General features: G+C 41.4%; 1 protein-coding gene across 1 annotated transcript in view; it reads left to right on the top strand.

The window, feature by feature from the left end:
* Positions 1–1,547: 1,547 nt before the first annotated feature.
* LOC122789725 (U3 small nucleolar RNA-associated protein 14 homolog A-like) overlaps positions 1,548–24,634 on the top strand; it is a gene marked incomplete at its 5' end in the record, with an annotated part of 741,986 nt that continues 718,899 nt past the window's right edge. Inside the window, 1 exon segment of the mRNA XM_044057160.1 lies at positions 1,548–1,618. Coding sequence (XP_043913095.1) covers positions 1,548–1,618 — 71 coding nt within the window.

The raw sequence follows: 24,634 nt of genomic DNA, 5'->3' as shown, positions 1-24,634 counted from the left end.
TGTGAAATGCAATGTTAAATGGCTTTTTAAGACAATTTTCAATTTGGCTCAGGATTCGTAATTTAGAAGTTGAACAGTAAATAGAGGGTACTCTTAACATCATCTTCATCAGGTTGAAACCAACTACATTCCTTTGCATGGCATAACAGGATCTACTTGAAGTAGGAGATCAGGCTCTTTTGAAAATAAGTTTTCATTTATATCCTATCCATAAAATCTAAAAGCTTGTCTACTTTTTGCATGTAGTGGGCAAGTCTGAGAGGAAAACAAAGTTCAGCTCTCAGTTAGCATTACTCACTGTACTCTCCCCTATATTTTTCTGCATTGAAATTTACTGTTTCATGAAATACAAGATCAACCAGATGTTTTATGAGAGTGTTCTTTGTGCCTCTTCTGTTTGACACTGTTTTTAACAGTTTTTATAAATTCCAAAACGGATAATTGCCTAATGTTTCACATCCTCCTTTGTCCATTTTATATACCTCTCAACTTGAGTGATAATTTTGATCAGTAGTAGATGAATGATGTTTATTAGTTGATTTCTAAATTGGGCCATACTTTTTTTTTTGTCACTAAATGCATTATAATTTACCCCTTTGTCTTCTTGATGTAAATATTTCATACTACTTTTTTGTGCCTTGTCATCTAGACTATACTGTTATTCTTTCATTCATATTCTAGACATACCTTGTAAGTTCCATGAGTTCTTGTACCTGCCTAACTTCTTATTTTTCCCTACCATACCATCCTATTGATCACTTTATATGTCTTTCTTTTGCTTTAAATTTTTAATGTATTCTTATTCTCAACTACACCACGAGTTCCCCATTCTCTTCTCTTGCCTGCTGTTCAACTTCTGTTTCTCTAATGCTTGTTTTATTTCTGGATACAGTTCCATTCATTAACAAGTTATTCTTCTCAATGTAAGTTAACTCTGTCCTCCTGCTCTTTATCCATTCTAATTTTACTATACTGTCACTCGGAATAGTTTCTGTTTCATGGTTTACCTTTCTGACAAGCGTTTGGACTCTGGCCATTTGTTTCATTCATTCATTGATTTCACCATCTGCTTACTTTGTATTTGATCTGTTAAGTCATCACAAGGTACCCCATGTCACGTTATTAATCATGCATATGTCTTGATTGTCTAGCAGGGCCTGGGGAGCAAGTGAAAACAATTTAAGCAATTAGTGCTGTGCAGTTCTCAAATTCTATGTAACATAGGAACTTTATGAATCTACATTGCAGTGTTATAGAAAGTTTTAAGTGCAGAGACTCATCTTTGAGGTGGATTATGTACTCCAGCAGTTGGCATATAGCAGAATTTTGCTGTGCTAATAACTGTTTTATTTAGCATATGTTATGTGGCAAGGAAAACTGATACTCTACTAGTATTACTGTTTTTTTAAGTATTAGAATAAATGTTTGTGTATATATCATTATGTATTTTTGTCATAAAATTTAAAATGCATTTGGATCGATCTTTTTAACTGGTTAACAGTAGAATAAATAAGTTAATAAGTATTTTATGTTTCCCTCTCACATAGGCTGAAAGTGACCAGGAGAGAAAGCACCAAAAGCTTCTGGATGCAATTACTTCTTTGGATGGCAAGAAAAGGTATGAATGCTTACTCTTATTCCATATTTATCTTATTTACCCTTTGGCCTTGTCCAACTACGTTGGTGGCCTGTTTATCAGGAAAGACTCCAGGTGGTATTTATACTACTAAGGGAAATTTGGCCAAGGGTATCGGGGAACTTCACCTATTCTTTTTGATAGTAATGGGTTTATGGGATCTTTTACACCCATTAAAGCTGTCACTAACTCAAGCAAATGAGACCATTGTTTAACATCTCATCTGAAGATTCCACACTTAGCAGTGCAGCACCCCTGTAATAGTGCACTGCACTGTCAGCAATACATTGTATAAAGACTTTAGGCCACAGTCTTCTAAAGAGGTTTTGGAAGTTGACAAGGACCAGCCAAACAAACTGTGCTCAAGTGTTTTTGAATTGACCTGCATCATGACATACCTTAACTGGATAACCATTTTTTAGTGTAACCTGAGATTTCCCAGAAGAATTCAGTGTTTTTCTCCTGGAAGATCTCTGCTGTAAGAAACTAACCAAAAGCACTCTTTCCATATGATTGAGTCTGTGTAGTCCAGCCTTTTGTCACCACCAGGAAGGTTTTGTCAGCTGGGGAGGGTGATTATTGTTGTTCAGTATTTTACTGCCAGTCTTACATTGATTAGCTTTGATGTTGCAGTGTGTGTCTCTGAGTTACGATGGTGGTCTATGAAAGTTTTGTCTTGGAGTTAGTGCAAGTTTTCTGTACTTATTGTTGAGTCCCCCCCCCCCCCCCCCGTTATGTACACTGTTTCCAGTGTTCTGGATCCTTGTGCCACCATACTTGTACTGACTAGTCTCAAGGTACTCGGTCCAGTGTTGGGCCATATCATCCAAGTCTCATTTGAGGATGTAGGGTTTCCTTCCAGATTAAGAGGATTTGATTATTCCTCCCAAAAGTTGGTTTTGGCTCCGACTACCTAGGTAAATGTTGGTCAATCTCATACCTTCTAAAAAAATTCCACCAAGGCACAAGAAATACTGAAAAACTGCAAAAGGTGCCAAGGGATGCGAAGACCAATAACCAAGTGACAGTGAAGGGTGTTTATTCAACCAAGACAGATGATCCACAAGCACATTAACGCTTCACAAATACAATGCGTTTTTGTTCATCACAAACTACATCAGATGCGGACATCCATTGTAGACCACATCATTACAGAATTCTTACACTTAGAAGGGTGTTTATTCACTTAGAAGTGTAAGAATTCTGTAATGATGTGGTCTACAATGGATGTCCGCATCTGATGAAGTTTGTGATGAACGAAAACGCATTGTATTTGTGAAGCGTTAATGTGCTTGTGGAATGTCTTTTTGGTTGAATAAACACCCTTCACTATCATTTGGTTGGTGGCCTTAGTTATCCCTTGGCACCTTTTGCAGTTTTTCAGTCTCAAACCTTCTGTTTTTTTGTTAAGGTTCTTCAGAAGGTGGTTAATGTGCAACTGGAGTTCCACCTGAAAGGTAACACAATCAAAGATGCATTTTAGTCCATTTCCCATGTGAGACAGAGAACTGAGATGGCCCTTGCTGCTGTCTTCCAACAATCTCCTTGAGGTGCAGGATCACTGTCACTGTTCTGCTATAATCCTGCTCCAGCTGTCATAGCACTGTGAACCTTGCCATCTTACTGGTTTGGTTGTAGAATTGGTACTGTTTTAGACTGATTTGCATCTAGCCTATCCAGATGCACTGGGTGATGTTAACAGCTAATTCCTCTCCTCCTTCCTCTCTTGACTGTTATGCCTCACAGGGCAGTATACTTGACCCATTATTGCTCAATTGTACTCTGCTCCCTCTGGGATCAGTGTCAGCTGTTAGAAGACCAGCTAATGACCAGGAATATCTACACACCTGGATGGTCAGTAGCTAATTGAAATTTAACCTATCCAAGATGGTTGCTGTAGTCCTCCATGCCGTTTTGAGGAACTATTTTATTACCAGTTTTGTTTCCAAACATTGTTTATTGTAAAGACAAACTGTGATCTATATCAGATATGCCTAATTTGGGTGTAGTTTTTGAAGGCAAGCTAAAATTAAAGGATCAGATTTTGTTGTCATTTTCCCCCTCCTTCCATCTTTGAACATTGCCCTCATTAAGCACCCTTAGGTCTCACACTGTCTCCACCCTCATATGCTACATGTGCTATTCTCATGTTTGGTTTTGCTGTAATGCTCATTGTATGGAGTTGTCCAGATTTTGGAGCTCAAACACCTGTAGCTCATGCAAAATTCTGCAGCCTGGCAACGAACTGGGATGCCTAGATCGAAACATATGCTTATCACCTACAAAGTTCTGATTCATGTAAATTTAGTTCTACAAAGCTTTGGTGCTCCCTTAATCTTGGGATCAGCCAGCAGTGGTGTACCTAGCATATTTAATGCTAGAGCAGAGATTATTTTTTAACAACCCCCCATATGAAAACTATTTTCACTAGTCATGAAATTAAGCTAATAATGGACAAAAAACAAAACAGTTTATTTTACTGAACTTCATATGCTCATTCCAGTAATAAACAAAATAAATACAAATATTACAGTAAAAACTAGGAAAATAACATGTATTTTTTTTTTTTAAAAAGTGAAACTTGGTACCTAAATATTGGTCTGTTGCTGTGTAGTAAAGTTTATATTTTCAAGCCTCAACTTCTGCACATTTATACATTATTCATATAAATTGTTTATCTTTGTATATACAGTCAAAGAAAACTCAATTTTGAAAAGTTTATTTCACATGACACAACAGATACGCAAGTCTTAAACATACGGTAAGTTTGGAAGTGATTCATCAAAAGCCCATTTCACCGTAAAATCCAGTGTGTGCAATAGTCCAGGTCTTTTTTTTTTTTTTCCAAGATGGATTTGAACGGCTTTCAAATGTCTCAGCAGTAAAATATCTTCAAAAAATTAATCTTATATTTCTGTTACACTTGGTAAAATTGCTTGAAGTTCTGCTAAAGATGGAGAGGATGGCTGAATGATAGCAAAATGCTGACTTTATGTTATCCTTTGCTTTAGAATAAGGATGCATTTGTTGGTGAAAATGGTCCAGGTCTCAGTTCATACCAGACATAAGATAACTCTGAAAAGAAAAAACACGTATAGCAGAGTGCAAAGTCTGAGCTTTACCCTCTGTGTCTACATTTTCTTTTTGGATCACACAATACTTCAAAGGCTGAGATTACCTTTTTGAGTCTATAGATTGGCGAAACGGCATTATAGTGAATGCTGTTTCGCATATGCATATAGACTGAAACCTGAAAATGGCAAAGGCTCAGGTGAGAGACTTTTTCCCCAGGAGAAAGAATTGCTTGGCCTGAGCCATGACATTGCCGTTTACCCCATTGTAGTGTGATCTCAGAGTTGGTTTATTTAGTTGGGGGGTGTGGGGGGGCTGAAGACTCTCACTTAGTTATGTTTGAAATTGTATGGATTTTTGGTGCTAGCGATTTCTTTCCCAGGGAAAGAAATTGCTGTTTTGAATGTTCGTGGTTTAGTGCAGTCAGTGTTTACGTGTCGCTGAAGAGGTGTTCAATGTAACATCTCTTCGAGCTTTTAATATAGACCCACCTTTTCACACCTTGTCTTCACAGCTTGCACAGCTTCATCATGAGCACTCCATCTTGTATGGGAAAGTCTTTTAACTGTTATCTATTGAAAATATTGCAAAATATAGGTTGGAGGTGAAATTGAAAGGAGTATATGTTTTTTTTCCTAAGTTCCAAAGAAGTCATACATGATGAAACATTTCCAAAAGAATGAATTCCACAAAGGTTCAGGGAACGATCAATTTCAACAATTGGCTTAAGTATTGGTGTCATTCAAAGGGGATCCAATGCCTGTCAGCCTGGGATGACAGCTCGACAAGCCACGATGCTTCGCTAGGGACGGCTTGCACCTGTCACCCCTGGGCTTTCGGATATTGGCAAAGGCTCTTGCTACCCCCATAGTGCCTTTTTTTAGGCAAGGCTCAAAAGACAAACCCACCTCCATAGGTATCACAAGGAATAAGAAACTAAGAGTAATGCTACTCAACGCCAGAAGTCTAAACCTCAAGATGCACGCACTCAAAACTCTCCTTAGCATGGAGAACATTGATATCTGTGCAGTAACAGAAATCTGGTTCAAGGCTCCCGAGAGCACCCCAGCACTACCAAGTTATACCTCATACCATGCTTTTCGGCCCCAAAACTTGGACTGAACCACAAAAGGAGTGAGAGTATCAATATTCGTCAAAGATACCCACACCTCCAGGTTGGTGGCACAGCACTAAGCATCAGAGACTATCCATGTGCAACTAACAGTGGGTAAAACTGCCTTCCAGTTTATAGCCTGCTACAGACCACCCTCCCAAACCCAGGAACCCCACTCTGCCTTCCTGAGAACACTGGAAAATATGAAGGTCTCTCCAAACACCATTATATTGGGTGACTTCAACTACCCAAACATAGACTGGGAGCATTGCTCTAGCTCCAACACCCTAGCCCAAAGGTTCCTAGAATTTATAAACTCAAATGCTATGGAACATCTTGTTGCCACTCCCACAAGAGGGGAAAACATACTGGACCTGATCATCACCAACATGGTGACTCTATGCTTCAGACCAGAAGTGTATCCCTCACTGGTAAGATCAGACCATAAACTAATCTCATTGGATATTCACATCCCGACCCCACCCCCTGCCCAGAAAACCACAGTGAAAAACTTCTCTAAAGCAAATTTCACACTCCTCAAAACCGAGGTGGAATCCTTCAAAACCCCCGGGCCTGTGGAAAATACGGCCCAGACCGCAGAATCCTTTATAAACACATTCTATGAACACCTTCAGGAATGCATGGATCATGCAATCCCAAATAAAACCAAGACTCAATCCTCCAAAGGCAGATGTCCTGTCTGGTGGACCCCAGCCATAAACAAACTATACAATAGAAGGAGGAAGCTACTACATGATAGAGCAAAATCCCAAAAAGGGAAGGCATCTCTGATCAGTATTGGCAAAAAAACTACGGGCACTTATAAAATCGTCCAAGGCCAGCTTCGAGAGAAAATTTGCACAGGACACCAAGGATAATCACAAGGCTTTCTTTAGTTATGTTAGGAACCTGGGTGGGAATTCCCAGATATGCTCAGAATTAGTCCAAAATGACAAAAAAATACACCAAACCCACAGACATTGCCAACATCCTAGCTGACAGGTTTAGCGCAACCCCCCCCCCCACCAAAAGGGCAAATATCTATCCCAGCAGAGTGCTGCGCCCCTGACATCTCAGATGCTCAGGTAAGAGCCGCCCTCTCCAAAGCAAAAAACACAGCATCAGTGGGACCAGACAGTGTCCCGGGCTGCGTCCTACATGAACTCCAAGAAGAGCTAAACCCAAACATAAAACTACTGTTCAATCTCAGCCTTACTACAAGATATGTACCCAAAGAGTGGTGTACAGCAACAGTGGTCCCTCTCCGCAAAGGTGGTGCCTCAACGGATCCTGGAAACTATCGCCCCATAAGCCTGACTAGCTTGGTCTGCAAAGCTATGGAAAGGATCATCATGGACCTCATAAATAAAGATATTGGGGATCTACAGACACTGGATCTTACCCAGTTCGGCTTTGTTATGGGTAGATCCTGCCTCTTAAACCTGGTCGAAGGTCACCAGGGCCATTGACGAGGGGAAGGTGGTCCACACAGCCTACTTGGACCTCGCAAAAGCCTTCGATACAGTACCCCACTCGGGCATTATAGATAAGCTCACCAGCTTAAATATAAACCCCTATGTCACTAGATGGGTTGCAAACTGGCTCAAGGACAGAACCCACATGGTTAGAATTGCTGGAGCCATGTCAGACTCCAAACCAGTTACAAGTGGCATCCCACAAGGCTCAGTCTTGGGACTTCTCTTGTTCGGTATATATTTCTCGGAGGTACAGGTCAACACGGAAGGACTATGGCTGACCAAGTTCGCAGATGACTGCAAACTGGGCGCCATAATCGACTCTCCAGCAGACACAAGCTTCCTCCAAAAGGGCCTCATAGAAACAGACAACTGGTGCCAGAGCCATGGCCTCGAGCTAAACACCAAAAAGTTTATAGTCATCCCCTTTGGCAACAACAAAGTGCCCACAAATTACCACATAGGTGGTAATCCATTAAGTACAGAAAAAGTAATTGGGGACCTGGGGACCCAGGTTGATAGCAATCTCTCATTTGACAACCACGTGGCCAAAGTGGTTAGGAAAAACATTTTATATAGCCCACCTAATCATGAAGGGATTTACATCTAGATCAGGGGAGGTCATTGTGCCTCTTTACTCATCCCTCATCAGACCCATAATAGAGTACAGTGCCCCTTTTGGGATGTACCTTACCAGACACCTGCAGCAACTGGAAAGACACCAAAAGTACCTCACAAAGAGGATCAAAGGGCTCAAACAGATGCCATATGCTGCCCGGTTAAAGAAACTCCAGCTCTACTCAGTGGCATACCACTTGCTCAGAGGCGATCTGTGCCTGATGTATAAAGCCATGTCCAACCCAGAATTAATGGACATGCTGCACCTCAGAAAATCCAAATCCCATCGAGCTACGTGCTCGAGAGACTTGAACCTCGGCACTGAAATAAATAGGACATGCTGGAGGGGACAGATTCATAACCCAGAGGCTCCCTTCACTCTGGAATAAAATCCCAGTCCAGGTTAGGCAGAGTCTCTCATTGACTCTCTTCAAGAGGAATCTTGATGAGTGGATGGGAGATCGTAGGTTTACCCCGGGTATCACTTCTGTGTCACTGTTAGACAGAGGCACAGTATACTAACCTCGAAAAAGGGCATAGCAAAATTAATTTAAAATGGGTGGCGAAAGCCAAACACACTCTGGCTAGGCTTATAAATGTCCTAGGGCAGATAGCCTAGTATGAACCTATGAATGATTTTGTACAAAGCACAAAAAAGGACTTGGGATTAATTTCTTTGTTTTTTGGCTGAACACCCCAGTGAATAGTTGCATCATTGTCATAATCTTGACCACAATAAAGGTTTTTGTCCGGTCCATCACTGCCCATTTGTTTCAAGATCACTTCTGTGAGTTTCAGCAGCAGTTTTCCTGGAAGTACAAAAGAAGCTCAAGAATTCTTTTTTTTTTTTCTTTTTTCTATTTTACTATCTTCAGTATGGACTTACCCGATCACATCACATATTTGATCAGTATGTGAAGCATTAGGAGTGTAAATAAAAAGACTTCCACCACTATTTTTTTCTTTAATGTAATTTTTAGAAAAATAAATGAAATTTACATTTTTGGAGATATGTAATAAATCAGTCTCCTTTAAGAAAGAATATCCTGTTTAATTTTTACAAAATGTTCTTAAAACTGAGTTGTATTTTGAAAGTAATTGGGTTGTATTTTGAGAGTAATTTCGCCAACTTCTAAATGTCGTTTGCTTGCTGATGACATATCCTTTGTGTGACCATGGAAAGGAAAGTTTTGTTTGGCCAAAAACAAATCTGTTCAAAAGAGCTCTTTATCCATTACTACCTTACAGATTTTAGTAGGTAGATGAGCAAATGTTCTTGTGCTGGTTAGAACTCATCCATCTAACTTCTTAAGTGAATAAACTTCTTGAAACATTAACAAGGCATCTTTATTCCTCCCACAGATAGGCCATCAGAAATGAGTATCTTAGACCTGCTAGCTAAAATGATTTTATCAGGCCTAATCCTTTGTACAGTATTTCATTTTTATGTTTATACATGTTTGTTTGTGTGTGTGTGTGTATATGTATGTATATATGTATATATGTGTATATATATATATATATATATATATATATATATATATATATATATGTTTTATATATATATATATATATATATATATATATAATGTGTGTCTGTGTGGGCCTACCTCGATCCATCAAAGTTATGTTTCAACGAACCATAAACAGGCGAACTGCTTTTCACGAAAATGCACTTTCACGAAAAGGCAACTAAGCAAACAGTAACGGGGGCTGTTGCTTTGTTCGCAGCACAGCGGGGATAAGGGAATATTCCCTTTTCCCCACTAGTGCAAGCTCGGAGTGAGAATATAAAAGTAGAGGGGGTTGTGGGGGTGCAGGAAACAAGCAATTATAGAGGTACTCAAGTTGCTAGAAATAAGAGTCATCCAGCCAGTCCCAGCAGACCAAATAGGATCCGGAACTTACTCAAGATTCTTTTTGGTTCCAAAGAAAACGGGACTGGAGACCTATTTTGGACCTCAGCAGACTCAACAAATTTGTAAAGAAAGAGAAGTTCCGGATGGTCTATACTTCCCTTTTTAGGGAGAGACAATTGGATGTGCTCAACAGATCTCAAGGATGTGTACTACCACATAAAAATGGCCAGGCTATCCAGAGGTAATCTGTGTTGCCGGCTGGGAGCCAATCATCAATTTCGAGCCCTGCCCTTTGGTCTCACTACAGCCCTCAGAGTGTTCACCAAATGCATGGCAGTGGTCATGACTCATCTACAGCATCTAGGATTCCAGGTGTTTCCATATTTAGACGATTGGCTCAACTGATTCAGGCAAGGGAATACACCCCAACACTCTGCCATCACTTAGGCATTACAGTCAACTCGGAAAAGTCTGCTTTGTTGCCATCGCAGCATGTTGTCTTTATAGGGGCAAAGTTAGACCCCTCAACCACCACTCTACGACTACCTATCGCGAGAGTCTTTCTTCTTCACCAGCATGTCAGTTCATTAATGTCGAAGGACAGAGCACCAGCCACAGAAGCCTTAAAAGTATTAGGTTTGATGGCTGCAGCGATCTTGGCCATACCATTAGCAAGGATGCATGTACAGATTCTTCAGTGGCTGCTGTTCACCCAATGGTCCTATCAGCAACTTCCAATGAGTTATATGATTTTGATTACAAACTCTTGCAAGAGACCTCTCCAGTGGTGAGTGACGTCTCTTCGTGTAACTATAGGATGTCCCTTTGTTCTACCCCCTCCAGTAGCCACTGTGACCACGGACGCTTCCCTGATAGGGTGGGGGTGGGGGGGATTTTCAGGGAATGACTGCCCAAGGCACATGGACGGATCAAGAGTCACACCTGCATATCGGTGTTCTGGAGGTGAGAGCAGTACTTCTGGCGTTGCAGTACTTTCATGAGACTCTTCCTCTAGGGATGATTGCAATTCAGACAGACAACATGTCGGTAGTCTGGTACTTGAACAAGCAAGGCGGGACCAAGTCTTTACCCGTTTGCCGAGAAGCCCTCAGAGTTTGGCAGTGGGCTGTCTCCCCCCAGCACTTTCTGTTGGCCACACACATCCCGAGGAGATCCAACGTGATAGCAGACAAACTGAGCTGGGCAATTTTGTTGCCACATTGAGTGGTCCCTCAAACGAGATTGCGGACAGGATTTTCCTCAAATGGGGTCAGCCTTGCTGCAGTCTTTTTGCCAGTCACATCAACACAAAATGCCGAAGCTACTTTGCCCTGATTCTCCCTCCGCGAGAACCCCGGAGAGACTTAGTCGTACATTATTGGCCCCCGGGTCTCCTCTATGCATTCCCTCCAAGTCCTCTAATACCCAGACTTCTACAGAAAGCAATGTTGCTGGGAAGGACTATCATCCTCATAGCCCCTCATTGGCATCGGCAGATTTGGTTCCCATTTTTTCATCATCCTCTATTGGAGGATCCATGGATTCTGGACCCAGTTCCAGACCTTCTGACACATCCATTGAGGGACCTCCATCCTTCATTGCAGTCACTGAAGCTCACAGCTTGGCTGCTCTAGTTCCCCTCATAGCCAGGCTTCATGATCTTTCTGATGAGACCAGACAAATCCTCTTGTCATCTCATAAGCCGTCCACCAGAAGACTATATCTTAGTAAGTGGAAGAAATTTTCCATATGGCCTTTTAAGCAGAACATTGATCCTTATCAAGCCCCTTTGACTTCCATTTTAGAATTCCTGATATGATTTTTAATAAAGGAGCTGCAGCTGCTACAGTTTGGGTCCAGTTGGCTGCTATATCTAACTTTCATCTCGGAGTGGATGGGCTTAACATAATGTCCTACAAGTTGTCCAAGGCTTTTCTCAAAGGAACCTTCCACATGAGGCCTCCAGTGAAAACTCCTTATTCTACTTGGAATCTAAACTTTATGTTCTCGCATAATTCTTCCCCCATTTGAACCAGCATAATCTTGTGATCTCAAATTTTTATCATGGAAAAACATATTTCTGGTGGCTATTACTTCTGCCCACAGAGTATCAGAACTTCAAGCCTTATCCATCAGCCCTCCTTATTTGATTTTTCATGCTGATAGTGTATCTCTTAGGACAAACCCCTCTTTTTACCCAAAGTTTGTTCAGAATCCAATATCAACCAAGTCATTGAGTTGCCAGTCTTCTTCCCTAACCATTCCAGCAAATTAGAGTACATGCTGCACAAACGTGACGTTCACAGACAGCTCTGATATTATTTGGACAGAACAAAATATGTTAGAAAATCAGACCAGCTCTTTGTGTCTTTCTCTGAAGCCAGAAAAGGTAGACCAGTGGCTAAAACAACGCTTTCTAAATGAGTATCTGATTGTATCACTATTGTTTGTTCAGCTGCTAATATACCCTTACTACACAAGATTAAAGCTCATTCTACCATAGCAGTTTGTGTCTTCTGCATTTCAAGCCAAATTGCCCCTTGATAACATTTGTGCTGCAGCCACTTGGTCTAAACCTCATACCTTTATCACTCATTACAAAGTTGATAAGGGCTCCAGGGACAGGGCTTCCTTTGGATCTATGGTCCTGAAGAATGTACTCCCATGAGCCACCCAAGATTGAGTGTGCTAGGGACACTACCCATCACTGAAGAATGAACGGCGAGATTGAAAACTTCACATTAAGAAGTTATGTACTCACCATAACGTTCCATGTCTCCTTCATTCTTATGTCCCTCCTTCCATCCCCCACCTGGCTGATAGTTGACATAGACGCTGGTCTCATCATGGTTATTCAAATATTTTCTCTTGGGAGAGCAGTTCTCTTACAGGGATATGGTACACGCAGCAAACAAGATCTGAGGTAATTCCAGCAGTGCATCATAGGAGAAGAGGCTTAGTCATGAGCTACTAGTAACCCTTGAGCTTTGCTAATGGCCGTGTCGGAGCCGATGGATCGGCTCCAAACCTATCAGTGAAGAATGAAGGCGAGATGGAACAACTCACATGGAACGTTATGGTGAGTACATAACTTTTTATTCTTGCATCTAGCTTTAAGCTGTGACTTTGACACCAGTCATTTGTCTGCATTAACCCTGTCTGCAGTATATTAACATTTTTGGAAGACTCGGTGATTGCTCCCAATTTGCAATTATTCGGAAACTTGATTAGCCACAGGTCGTCCAAGTTTGCCTGCACTTCTGAAAAATAAATTCCGAACAGTAAGGGGCCCAACAGAGAACCCTGTGATATGCCACTGGTGACTGGTCTTTTGCTAGAGGTGAAGTCACCCACTTTGATGGTATATGTCATGTCGGTGAGCCAGTTGGCTACCCATTTGGTAGTGTTAGGGTTAAGTCCCAATTGGGAGAGTTTCTCTATAATACCTGAGTGGAGGATTGTGTCACATGCCTTGACTAGGTCAAGATATGTGGTATGCACTATTTTTTCCCTTGTCCAGGCCTTGGTGACTTTCCCGAGGAAGTCAACCACGTTTAATAGGCATGATCTACCTTTAACAAATCCAAACTGGGTTGGGTCCAGAGTTTGGAGATTACCTATTTCCTTGTTTAATAAGATCCCTAATGATTCTTTCCATGGCCTTGCAGATGAGGCTAGGCAAGCTTGTGGGCCTGTAATTCCTAGGGCCGGTTGATGGCCGACCTTTGTGCAGAGGATTTACTGTTGCTTTCCTTCATTCCTCTGGAACATAGCCAGTTCACAGGCTGTAGTTAAACAGGGATCCACATGGGTCTGCCAGGTCATGTTTTAAGTTGTTTAAAAGGCAACCTGGGATGTTGTCTACTCCCACTGACGTTGTGCTTTTGGCCTTGGAGAGTGCTGAGATGACCTGCTCTCTTGAGATAATAGGCTAAGAAATGGTGGCATGTTATACTTTGGAAGATGACTAGAGGGCAATAGGGGGGTGAAGTTTGCTTTAAATCTGTCAGCTGGCAGGTTGGCTATTATCTCCAGTTGAGTATGGGTGGTGCCATCTCTTATTTCAGGGAGTACTCTAAAGATGTAGTTTTTAGCATGTTGATAAGGAGGAGTTTGCAGTAGTTCATGTTAAAAAGTTTGAATGCAAAATCTAAATGGTGTCATTCTATGCCTTAGAGGACTGGAATATGCTTACTGTTTCATCTGTTGTGTTCAGCTGGTCACCTGAATACATGTAGGTCTGTAGTTGAACAAATGTCAGAATGAATTCAGATAAAACAGTTTAAATGTAATTTAGATATGCTCATTTCTAATGGATGCTACAGAGTAGAGGTATTCAGATCTGTACCTTCAGATTTAAGCTTTTCCAAGGCTCTGCCTTGGACATGATATCCGTCTTATCTACAAATCACTTTTTTATTTTATTAACCAGGTAAATTCTTAAATTCTTGGGCACAAGTGTCCCTTTTCAGAGACCACCCATGAGCACTTTAACTTGCTCAGAGTCGCACAGTGTGTAAATGTAGGTGGAAAGTGTCAAACCCTTTACTACAGGACGAGTTTTTTTTTTTTTTGTTTTTTTTTTTTTTTAATCCTTTGAGTCTGAACCTTGGATAGTTCCGTGTGTATTTCTCATATCTTGGTGAGTCACTTCAGAGGTATCTTTTACTGCTATTGGACTTGTGGCTATCATAGTGGTTTCTCTAAATTTGTTAGTCAACAGTTCTTCAGTAGAATATGGAATTCTGGACGGCTTCCTTTTGGTAATTGTTTTATAGCGATGAGCATTGATAACTGAAACATTTGATGTCACAAGGTCTTCAATGTATACTTATCTGACATCACATTGGAAAGAGAAAACACAATAAAAATATTTTGCACTTGACATCAGAATGGGGAATGAAGGTACATGGTGTGAGATCTAGAAATAAGCTACTTTTTCCAAGGAATAACAGTCTGGTGGTGGTAGAAAATAGGCTGTGACTGGTGGTAAGTATCCATATAATATGGCTAGAAGAAGACTTGGGGTAATAAATTACCATGGGTATTCACCACCAAGGGTGGTGTGAAAGAACAGCAATAGATAGGATGCTGGTTATGTTGTGAGAGGACACAACTCCAGGCACAGGTAATTTAATGTTTCTACTTCTCAAGGCCTGAGAGCTGTCCCACCGGGAATACTTTGTTCAGATATAGAGGCCCAACTTGGGGGAAGAGTCACTAATCTGTTTGCAAGTTCATGGTAAGACTACAAGAAAGTAAGAAAGTAAGATAAGTTGAAGGGGTGACATGACTGAACACTCTGGAGCTGTGCTCCCAGGAAGTTAGGAGAATGAGAAGTTGTCTGAATGGGAAGCACGTGGGATATGTTTATCAGAGAGGATGATAATTGTATTATTTGGACAGTTTCTTAAAGTTAAGTGCAACAGCCGGGTAGATTTGCAAGACCATAGCTCCTCTGTCAGTAAGTTTTATTGAAAGATGTTGCTATAGCTTTTCCTTTTTGTTCTCTGCTGTTAACTACCTGGTGTACTGTACAGAAATGAAGGCTATGCTATTTGGGACATTTGCATTGTGAACATTAGTGAAGAGTCCCTTGAAATGTCTCTTGCCTAAAAGCTTTTCACTGGACCCACTTCTGCCCATTCAGAATCATGTTAACCCCTTTTACCTGTAGATCAAGAGCTAGATGGCTGTTTTAAATAATCAGCAGGCTATTCAGTGATGATACTGAGGCAGCAAATGGCAAAGATCTCATTTGTTAACATGAATACAGGATTGTTCTTGTGTCTCACTGGCTACTAAATAAAATAGTTAAAGCTATGGTGCTGGCCAGGAAGATGCATCAAGTTGTTAAACCTGAAAGAAGGTGGCTACAAGTGGTTTGAGTACTTGTATATTAATTTAATACAGGTTATCTTCCCCCACCCAAGTTACTGCATAGATTATTTTGAGCTTGCATTTCGTACTCTGATATTAAGAGCCTGTGACATGATTACTTGTGGGCTTCTCAGAAGTAAAAAAAAGAAAAAAAATCAATTATTTTTTTCTTGACTGTGTTACAAATTTCTGCCAACCCAAGGCTTATTCAAAATTATACCTCATTTACTGGTAGAACAGCCCTAACTTGTCTAGATGTTCATCGTGTTTCACTGTTGCAGTCATAACTGTAGGGTGCTCCTGCCGGCAGGCAGCCCGAGGTCGGCCAGAATCCCAAAGTCTGGGTCCGGTGTCGGCTGTACAAGCCAGTACCCTGAAGTCAGTACGCTCTGGTACATAGCCCTCAGCTGACGCCATCTTCTCCAGTCTTTCTTGCCGTGCGGTGGAAAGCAGCTCGCAAGTCGTTGGTTGGCGATTTTCGAACAGTGTTTTTGGTTGTTGTCGGTCCGAAGTTCTTACTTCTCTTCTCAAAGCTAAGTACCCCGTTGGGGAATCTTTTTCTTGTTCCTCCGATGTCAGAAAAAGTTAATAATTGTATTATGTGTGGAAAACAAATACCTCATAAAGATTTCCACTCTTACTGTCTACCTTGCTTAGGCCCTGACCACGACGTTTCTTGTTGTCGGTTCTGTGCCAGGTTTAATTCTCGTACTATCAAACGCAAGTACGATTGGGCTCCGAATTACTTTGGCAGACGCTTCAATTATAGAATGTCGTCGGACACTACCAGAATTCAAAAGAAGCGCAAAGACAAGGACAGGCCTCCGAGGTCCAAACAGGACTCGTTGCAGCTGGAGCCGGCGTCCGGTTCGGCTGTCGACAGTGAGGCGCTTTTGCAGCCCCTGTCGTCCGCCACTTCTGAACCGATGGCCGATACGGACTCCCATGGGGAGCCATCAAGGCCTTCTATTTTATCTGCTGCGGGATCTTCGGACGTCGCCCCCTCGGATGGGTCCGGAACCGCTGTGCAGGTACCGGCTTCTGAGGGGGTATTCAGGCCTACTCGCATCACTATTTCAAAGGCAAAGACTCCTGTTAAGTCTAAAGCTCCTGCTCAAGCTACTTCTGAATCTACTCCCAGGACACAGAAGCAATTGTTAAGGATGGCTGAAGATTTGCTTACAATGATTAGGGGTTCTCACCCCCCCCCCCTGAGAAAATGCCTCGACAGGATGTTCCTATGGATTCCTCTGACCAGGCTTCTATATCTTCTGTCTCTTCCTCTGATCAGGAATATTCTTTTCCTCCTTATGAGGATTCAGATGCTGAGGACTCCTTGCCCTCTGCCTCTCCGCCTGAAGATTTTTCTTTTGGGGAAACCTTACATGAGATGAGGGAACATTTTCATTGGGAAGGTCAGGATTATTCTGCTTCCAAGAAGAGGCTTAGAGAATTCCTTCTTCTTCCTCAACATAGGCCTTTGGCTATCCCTCCTGTTCTTGACATTGTGGATGATGCTTTTTCCGAGGCTAATTTGTATCCTGATTCCATGCCTCCTGCTCCCTCTAAGCCTGATGGGTTTTATAGGGTTCCTGAGTCTCATTTGTTCTTATTTAAGACTCCTTCTGCAGATCCTGAGACTGTTTCTCAGGGTTCTAAGGCTGCTAAAGTTGCTACTTCTAAGAATCCTATTCCCTCTGAGAAGGATTCTCGTGCCTTAGACAGGTGGGGCAAAAAGGTATATACTTCTGCTACCCTTTCTGTTAGGGCTTTAAATTGCCAGTTTCATATGTTTAAGTATCAGCAATTTCTGTTGTCTGTTTTAAAGCAAAAGCTTGCTTCCTTTCCTACATGTGCAGAAGATGAGGAACTACAGGATGTATTGCATGCAACTGAAAAACTGAACAAACATAGCTTGCATTGTGGTTTTGATGCTTTGGATGCTTCTTGCAGGGCCGCAGCCTCTGGTACTGTTATCAGGAGACATGCTTGGCTTCGGGAGCAAAGTTTACCTAACAGGTTAAGGCTAAATTATTAGATGCCCCTGTTCAGCATGATGTTCTTTTTGGATCTAAGGCTGAGGAGGTTATTAAAAAGATGGAAGAAAAGGCAAAATCTATGCAAACTCTGAAAGATTTCTTGCAAGTTCAGCCTCCTAGATTTTCCAGGAATTGGCCCTCCAAAAATTGGTCCTTTCCCACGTCTGACAGGCCTCAAAGGGGAAGATATAGACGCTCTAGAGGTCGTGGCCAAGCTCAGGCCTCCTACAGATCGAGACAATGGACTTCTTCTTCACCTAGAAGGGGAGAAGACAGATCCCAATCTCAAAGAAAGCAAATTCAATGACTCTCTCGGTTGGGCTACAGGACCTCTTTACCTGGATGCCTCTCTCGGAGGAAAACTTTCTCTTTTTTACAGAAATTGGACTCCTATTACCCAGGACAAATGGGTATTGGGCGTGATTTTAAAAGGCTACAAATTCCACTTTCATACCTTGCCAAGGGCTTTCGGTTGGCCAGATCTGCCAAAACATCAATGGTCAGAGTCCTTAAATCAAGTGGATGCTCTTCTGGCCATGAGAGCCATAGAGCCTGTTCCACTCTCAGAGATGGGAAAAGGTTTTTATTCAAGACTGTTTCTGGTTCCAAGAAAACAAAGCTCATGGAGACCTATTCTGGACCTTTCTGTGTTAAACACCTTTTTGGAAATTCCAAAATTCAAGATGCTTACTCTGCAGCAGCTGATTCCAATGCTCTCTCAGGACGCCTGGATGGTGACATTGGACCTAAAGGAAGCTTATTTACACATTCCCATCAGGCAGGAACGCAGGAAATTCCTCTGGTTCAAGGCAGGTTCGAGACACTTTCAATTCTCTGTACTGCCCTTTGGTTTATCTACTGTGCCCAGAGTCTTTACCAAGTGCCTGGCACCAGTAGTGGCTTATTGCAGACTCCAGGGGATTCAGATTTACCCCTATTTGGACGACTGCCTTATTCAGGCAGACAGCAAGGATCTTTTACTTCAACATCTGGATTTTGTTCAACGTCTTCTCCTACTGGGATTTTCAGTGAACACAAAAAAGTCAAATTTGATCCCTTCTCAACAAATGGTATTTCTGGGAGCCCTCTTAAATACAACCTTACAAAGGGCCTTCCTCACTACAGAAAAACAAATACAGCTGGCTTCAATTTTCAAGACTTTGGCAACTCTACCTCAGCTCACTGCAAGGAAATTCCTGCAGGCACTGGGCTACATGGCTTCCTGCATTCTGTTGATTCCAAATGCAAGGCTTCATATGAGAAAGCTTCAATGGTATCTAAAAAGTGTATGGTCGCAGCATTACCACGATCTGGACACTCTGTTTCCTCTGATCCCCTGCCTCCAGAAGGAGTTCCTTTGGTGGTCCAGGATGTGTGCTTTAAACGAAGGAAAGCCTTTCCGTCTTCCTCAACCTTCTCAAATCATAACCACGGACGCCTCGGATTATGTTTGGGGAGCACATTTTCTAGGCAATTGCCAGCAGGGAACCTGGACAAAGGATCATCTTCACTGGCACATCAATCTGAAGGAAATGTTGGCAGTTCAAAATGCTCTTCTAGCCTTCAAGAACCTTTTGCATCCAGGGCCTCTTTTGATTTACACAGACAACACCACAGTCATGTGGTACATAAACAAGCAGGGGGGTTCTCATTCGTACCCCCTTTGCAGACTAGCTATGGCTTTATGGGATACAGCTCTAAATCTGAATCTACATCTCCAGGCCCAATTCATACCAGGAGAACAGAATCTCTTAGCAGACAGCCTGAGCAGGAACATTTTAGATCCTCACGAATGGATGCTAGACACCAACTTATTCAACAGGATTACTGCAGTTTGGGGATGCCCCCAGATAGATCTGTTTGCATCCCATCTCCATCATCAGCTGCCTCACTTTTGCACAAGGTCATTCCACAAAACAGCTTGGAAAGTGGCTGCCCTGTCCTTCAGCTGGAGAAACCTTTCGGGATATGCCTTCCCTCCTCTTCCTCTACTTCCTCGGGTGTTACTAAAGATAAAACAGGACAAGCCCAAGTTCCTCATCTTGATTGCTCCAAATTGGCCTCGACAGTTTTGGTATCCAACTTTAAAGCACCTGTTCTTGGAGCCTCCTTAGATTCTCCCTCTGTACCCTTCTCTTCTGTCCCAGCATCAGGGTCAGTTGCTACATTCCAATCTCAAGACCCTTTGCCTGGCAGCTTGGCTCTTCAAAGGAATTTGATTTCTTCTAGTCTTCCGAAACAAGTTTTGGATGTTCTTTTGGAAGCTAGACGGTCTAGCACTAGGAAATCCTATGCTTCTAAATGGAAGAGATTTTGCATTTGGATGCAGGACCGAGGCTTGGACCCTCTGGTACCTGATCTCTCTTCTATTTTGCTTTACCTTTCGGATCTTTTGTCTAATGGACTTTCCTTTTCTTCCATTAGGATTCATGCTTCTGCTATTTCTGCTCATTTCAATACTGATCCCCCTGTTTTTTCTCATCCTTTGGTGAGACGATTCTTGAGAGGGGCTAAGAATTTAAGGCCTCCCAGGACCCCTCCTGTTCCTGCTTGGGATCTTAATTCTGTTTTAGAAAAACTTACTTTGTCTCCTTTTGAGCCTGCTGCATCTTCAGATATTAAGTTTTTATCTTGGAAAACAGTTCTTTTGTTAGCTTTGACTTCTGCCAGAAGGGTCTCAGAGTTGCAAGCTCTCATGGCTGTGGAACCATACCTTACTTTCCACCAGGACAGAGTATCCTTGAGGACCAATCCTACTTTCATGCCTAAGGTGATTTCAAAAGTGGCTTTAAATCAAACAATTCACCTTCCTACCTTCTTTCCTAATCCTCAGAATAAAGGGGAAAGGATTTTGCATTCCTTGGACGTGCACAGTTACGATTTTATTTGGACAAGACTAAAGAGTTCAGAAAATCTAACCAATTGTTTGTTTCTTTTGCCTCCAGTTCTCTTGGAAAGGCTATTTCCAAACAAACTATTTCCAAATGGATTTCTTATGGAATAAGATTTTGTTACACTCATCATGGGAAACAGTTTCCAGGTACTGTGAGAAGTCATTCTACTAGAGCAGCTGCTACTTCTACAGCTTTTCTCAGGGGAATTCCTACCAAGGATATCTTGGAAGCTGCCACTTGGAGTTCTGTGCATACTTTTTCCAAGCATTACAATCTCCCTTTGTATTCTAAGACCAGGGCAGGCTTTGCCTCTGCTGTTTTGCAGGGTCTTCTTGCTGCCCCTTCTTCTGTCTAATCCTCCTCCCTTTTGTCACTGCTTTGGGATTCCACCCTACAGTTATGACTGCAACAGTGAAACACGATGAACATAGTACAGTTGTGTACACCTACCATAAATGTAGATGTTCGAGTGTCTTCACTGTTGCAGTCGGTGTTTCCCTCCCTCCTATCCCCTCTTTTTCTCTCTCTTGTGGTGTATTTGTGTTTCCTTGTTGGATTCATTTTTGATTTATTGGGGACTTCTGACATCTAGGGCAAGAAAGGCTGGAGAAGATGGCGTCGGCTGAGGGCTATGTACCAGAGCGTACTGACGTCAGGGTACTGGCTTGTACAGCCGACGCCGGACCCAGACTTTGGGATTCTGGCCAACCTCGGGCTGCCTGCCGGCAGGAGCACCCTACAGTTATGACTGCAACAGTGAAGACACTCGAACATCTACATTTATGGTAGGTGTACACAACTGTACTTTCTGATCTGTTATCTCATATCTGTATTAACAGAAAAGAGTAATATTAGTGCTCACTGTGGCCCATTGTGGTTTCATACAGAAAAAACATTAGAAGGTTGTACAAGAATAGTTATTGTTACTGCATACATCCCACCACCACTCTCTTCAGTAAGCCTTGTACAAATACCTGAAATAATGCCCCAAACTGATCATACTCAGGAGCCTAAATACACAATGGAAGGGAGCACAAAACACAACTGTCCTGATAATAGACCTCTGTAACCTAACTTAAAAGTTAAAATAGATGCTGACAAACCCAACAACAAGGAAAAAAAGATAGATGCAAGAGTAACATACTTTCCATGGAAAGTAAAATCGGTACTTGCGTATTATCACAACCACTTTTCTAACCAATAATACGTAAGCACCAACTAACTGGTGTGGTGTTCAGGTGGCGAGAACAGCATTTGACATCACATGACAGACTGTAGAAATATTGAAAATGTTTTCCAGATTTTTAGCCTCCTGTCCTCCTGTCATTTTAGGTTTCCGCCAGATGTCATGCACCACCATGTTGACACGAATGTGTGTCATCTTTACTTAGCAGGCAGACCTTCCCTTCAGTTACTGGTGAAAGCTGAATGCAAAAGTTAAAATTGGTAAAGTCTGTTTTCAGTTTGTGACATCCACCGACCATTTCCCCGGATCAAGACATGAACTGGCCCGTTGCATTTAACTGCTGATTTTCTTCCGAGTGAGAGCGATTGCTTAAGTGTAACGAATTCACACTTGTGTCTGACTGCCATTCCAGCTATACATACCTGTCAACTGTCCAGATTTGTGGACGATGTCCAGCTTTTTACACATAATTTTGGTGTGGTCCTCATAAAATGTGTGTCTACCAAGGCAAATGGATGATGTCAGGATGTAAGTTAGTAACTACTGAAATACATATGTGGTATGTGTAGCAGCGGCCAGGTTAATTTTACTTTTCAGTAAGTGTCATTGGCAATGCACAGTCCCCAGGAAGAGGAACTTGCCCATTATTCCTGTTCCCCTTTCAAAACCCATGTAATACCCAAGTTATTTGGAGTTCACACTACACTTTTTACTTTCCTATACACTTGTTCTGCGATGACATTATAAATTACACCATGTTAGAATACTACCAAAATGAGTTTTCTGGTTGTAAAAATGAGCAAGCTTTCCTCACTGACAGATTTATTTGGTTTGTGCCACAATTATCTGAATGTATTTTGCTTCCTAAATTAAAGCTCTTATACTGGACTCCACTGTGTAATCATGCAGATCAGACTTTTGTCTCACCACATTCCGAGACTGACTATATCCACTTAAAAAGATTACAAGGAAGTAGAATTCCTTGCTTAATTATTGTACCAAAAGAACTCCTTCTAATCGCATATCCCAGATGGACTGGAAAAAGACCAATACAGTTCAGACAAGTATGCTGTATATCAGCACCTACAAAGCATAGTAAGGATCACTACAAAAATAATAAAAGCAATTTACCTTGGGGATCTACAAACAGTGTATTGAGGGAGCCAAAACATTCTGGAAAACAGACACTGCACACACCAATAAAAGCTGTCCAGAGGCATACCCACTTGTAAACTGAACACTGAAACTTTTAAATGCCATACTTTACTGCTCTACCTTCTTCTGCTGTAAGTTGGTCAGTCAAAAGAACAACAGTGAAAGAATTACTATTAGAAAAAATCAAATGCTTTTGAATAATATTATAACCATGTGTACCACATTCTACACCCTAATTTGCTAAAACTGAGTACCACTGTGCTGTGTAAACCCCTATCATTTTTTTAAATATTAACTGTTGCAGCCATTCCCTTTTGTTCTAAATATGCACTTGCACTGCTCTGTCCACTATATCTAGATGTTCCCACTCATCCGCTTTTAATTTCTATTGTCCAGTTGCAATCTTATGCTACCTAGCAAAAAATTTGATAAAGTAATTGTGATCAAATGATATAATACTAAAGTATGACGCATTTCTTGACAGACTATGGGTTTTGCCTTAAATATAACTGATTACTCCCTAGTATTGAGGAGCTATATTTGTAATATGAAGTATGTACTTGAAAATGCTGCCTACTTGACTGATTTACAAAAACTTTCTGTGGTTTCTCAAATTACTGAATTTAGTGGATTCACTAGTTAAATTTCCAATAGGACAATCGGAGTAATAGTTGCAGCATGCACACAAACATCAGTAAAGTTCTTTAGTTTTCCTTTTATTATTCTCACTTTTCATAAATGATCTTTTGGATCTGCCTCAAATTAACTGTGTACGATTTGTAATGGCTTTCTAATAACTAAAGCCCACAAGTAGAGTAATGTCTAGAAGTTTGCAAAATGCAATGTCTGTCTGTGGAATTGTACAAAAATCAATAGTGATTCTGCTTGGGTTCCTTAAAGACTAGTATTTTCCAAAGCATCAACAGGCTCATCAGACACACCTCTACCATTCACAGAGTAACATGAGTATGTAGGAATAGTGCTAGATTAAAATCTTCTCCTTGAATTCAGTATGTGAAAGGAAGGGAAGACTGTTTCGCTCAACATGGTCTGTCTAAAATAGTTTATCTTTTTACTGCTGAAACAGAGCAGGGTGCAAGCATTGTACTACTGTCCAGACTAGAGGATATTTTACCAGTAATTGCTTTGCTTTGATTTCTGTGCAGAACACATAATTTGCAGACAGCAGAAAACAAAGTTCTCATATTTTTCCACTATCAAACTATTAGGAATGACACTAACTGCCAGTAATGACCAGATCTTTTCCTCCACATGCCAGTAATGACCAGATCTTTTCCTCCACATTCAGTAGCCTTTAAGCTACTCAATGAAAATGACTGCCGCCTTCTAAAAATAATATGTAAACAAGAAACTTAAGAAGCCTAGCCGACTGTCTGTGAAAATGAGAAGCTATCAAACTACTTGGACCACATTATACCCTAGCAGAAGGCAAAACTTCTTTTGCTAAAATAGTTGCAACAAGCAGGAAAGTAAACAAACTGCTTTTATTGCGTGTGTGTTTGGGGGGGGGGGGGCAACTTAAACATATTTCAGAAAAGAATAAAAGTCTGCTTAAATGATCCTGACTAAAGCAAGTTCACTTCTATTGAGGAAGTTGTCACATACCAAAACATTTAAAAATTAATTTGGTTACCAGCTTGCGTTACATGTTCATACATAATCTTTACTGAAATAAAATTGCATGA

This window comes from Protopterus annectens, chromosome 15.part0, assembly GCF_019279795.1.
Source record: "Protopterus annectens isolate FY-2018-M chromosome 15.part0, PAN1.0, whole genome shotgun sequence".
Classification (NCBI taxonomy): Eukaryota; Metazoa; Chordata; order Ceratodontiformes; family Protopteridae; genus Protopterus; species Protopterus annectens.
Note: the sequence above shows the minus strand (reverse complement) of the source record. Positions and strands in the feature narration are given on the sequence as shown.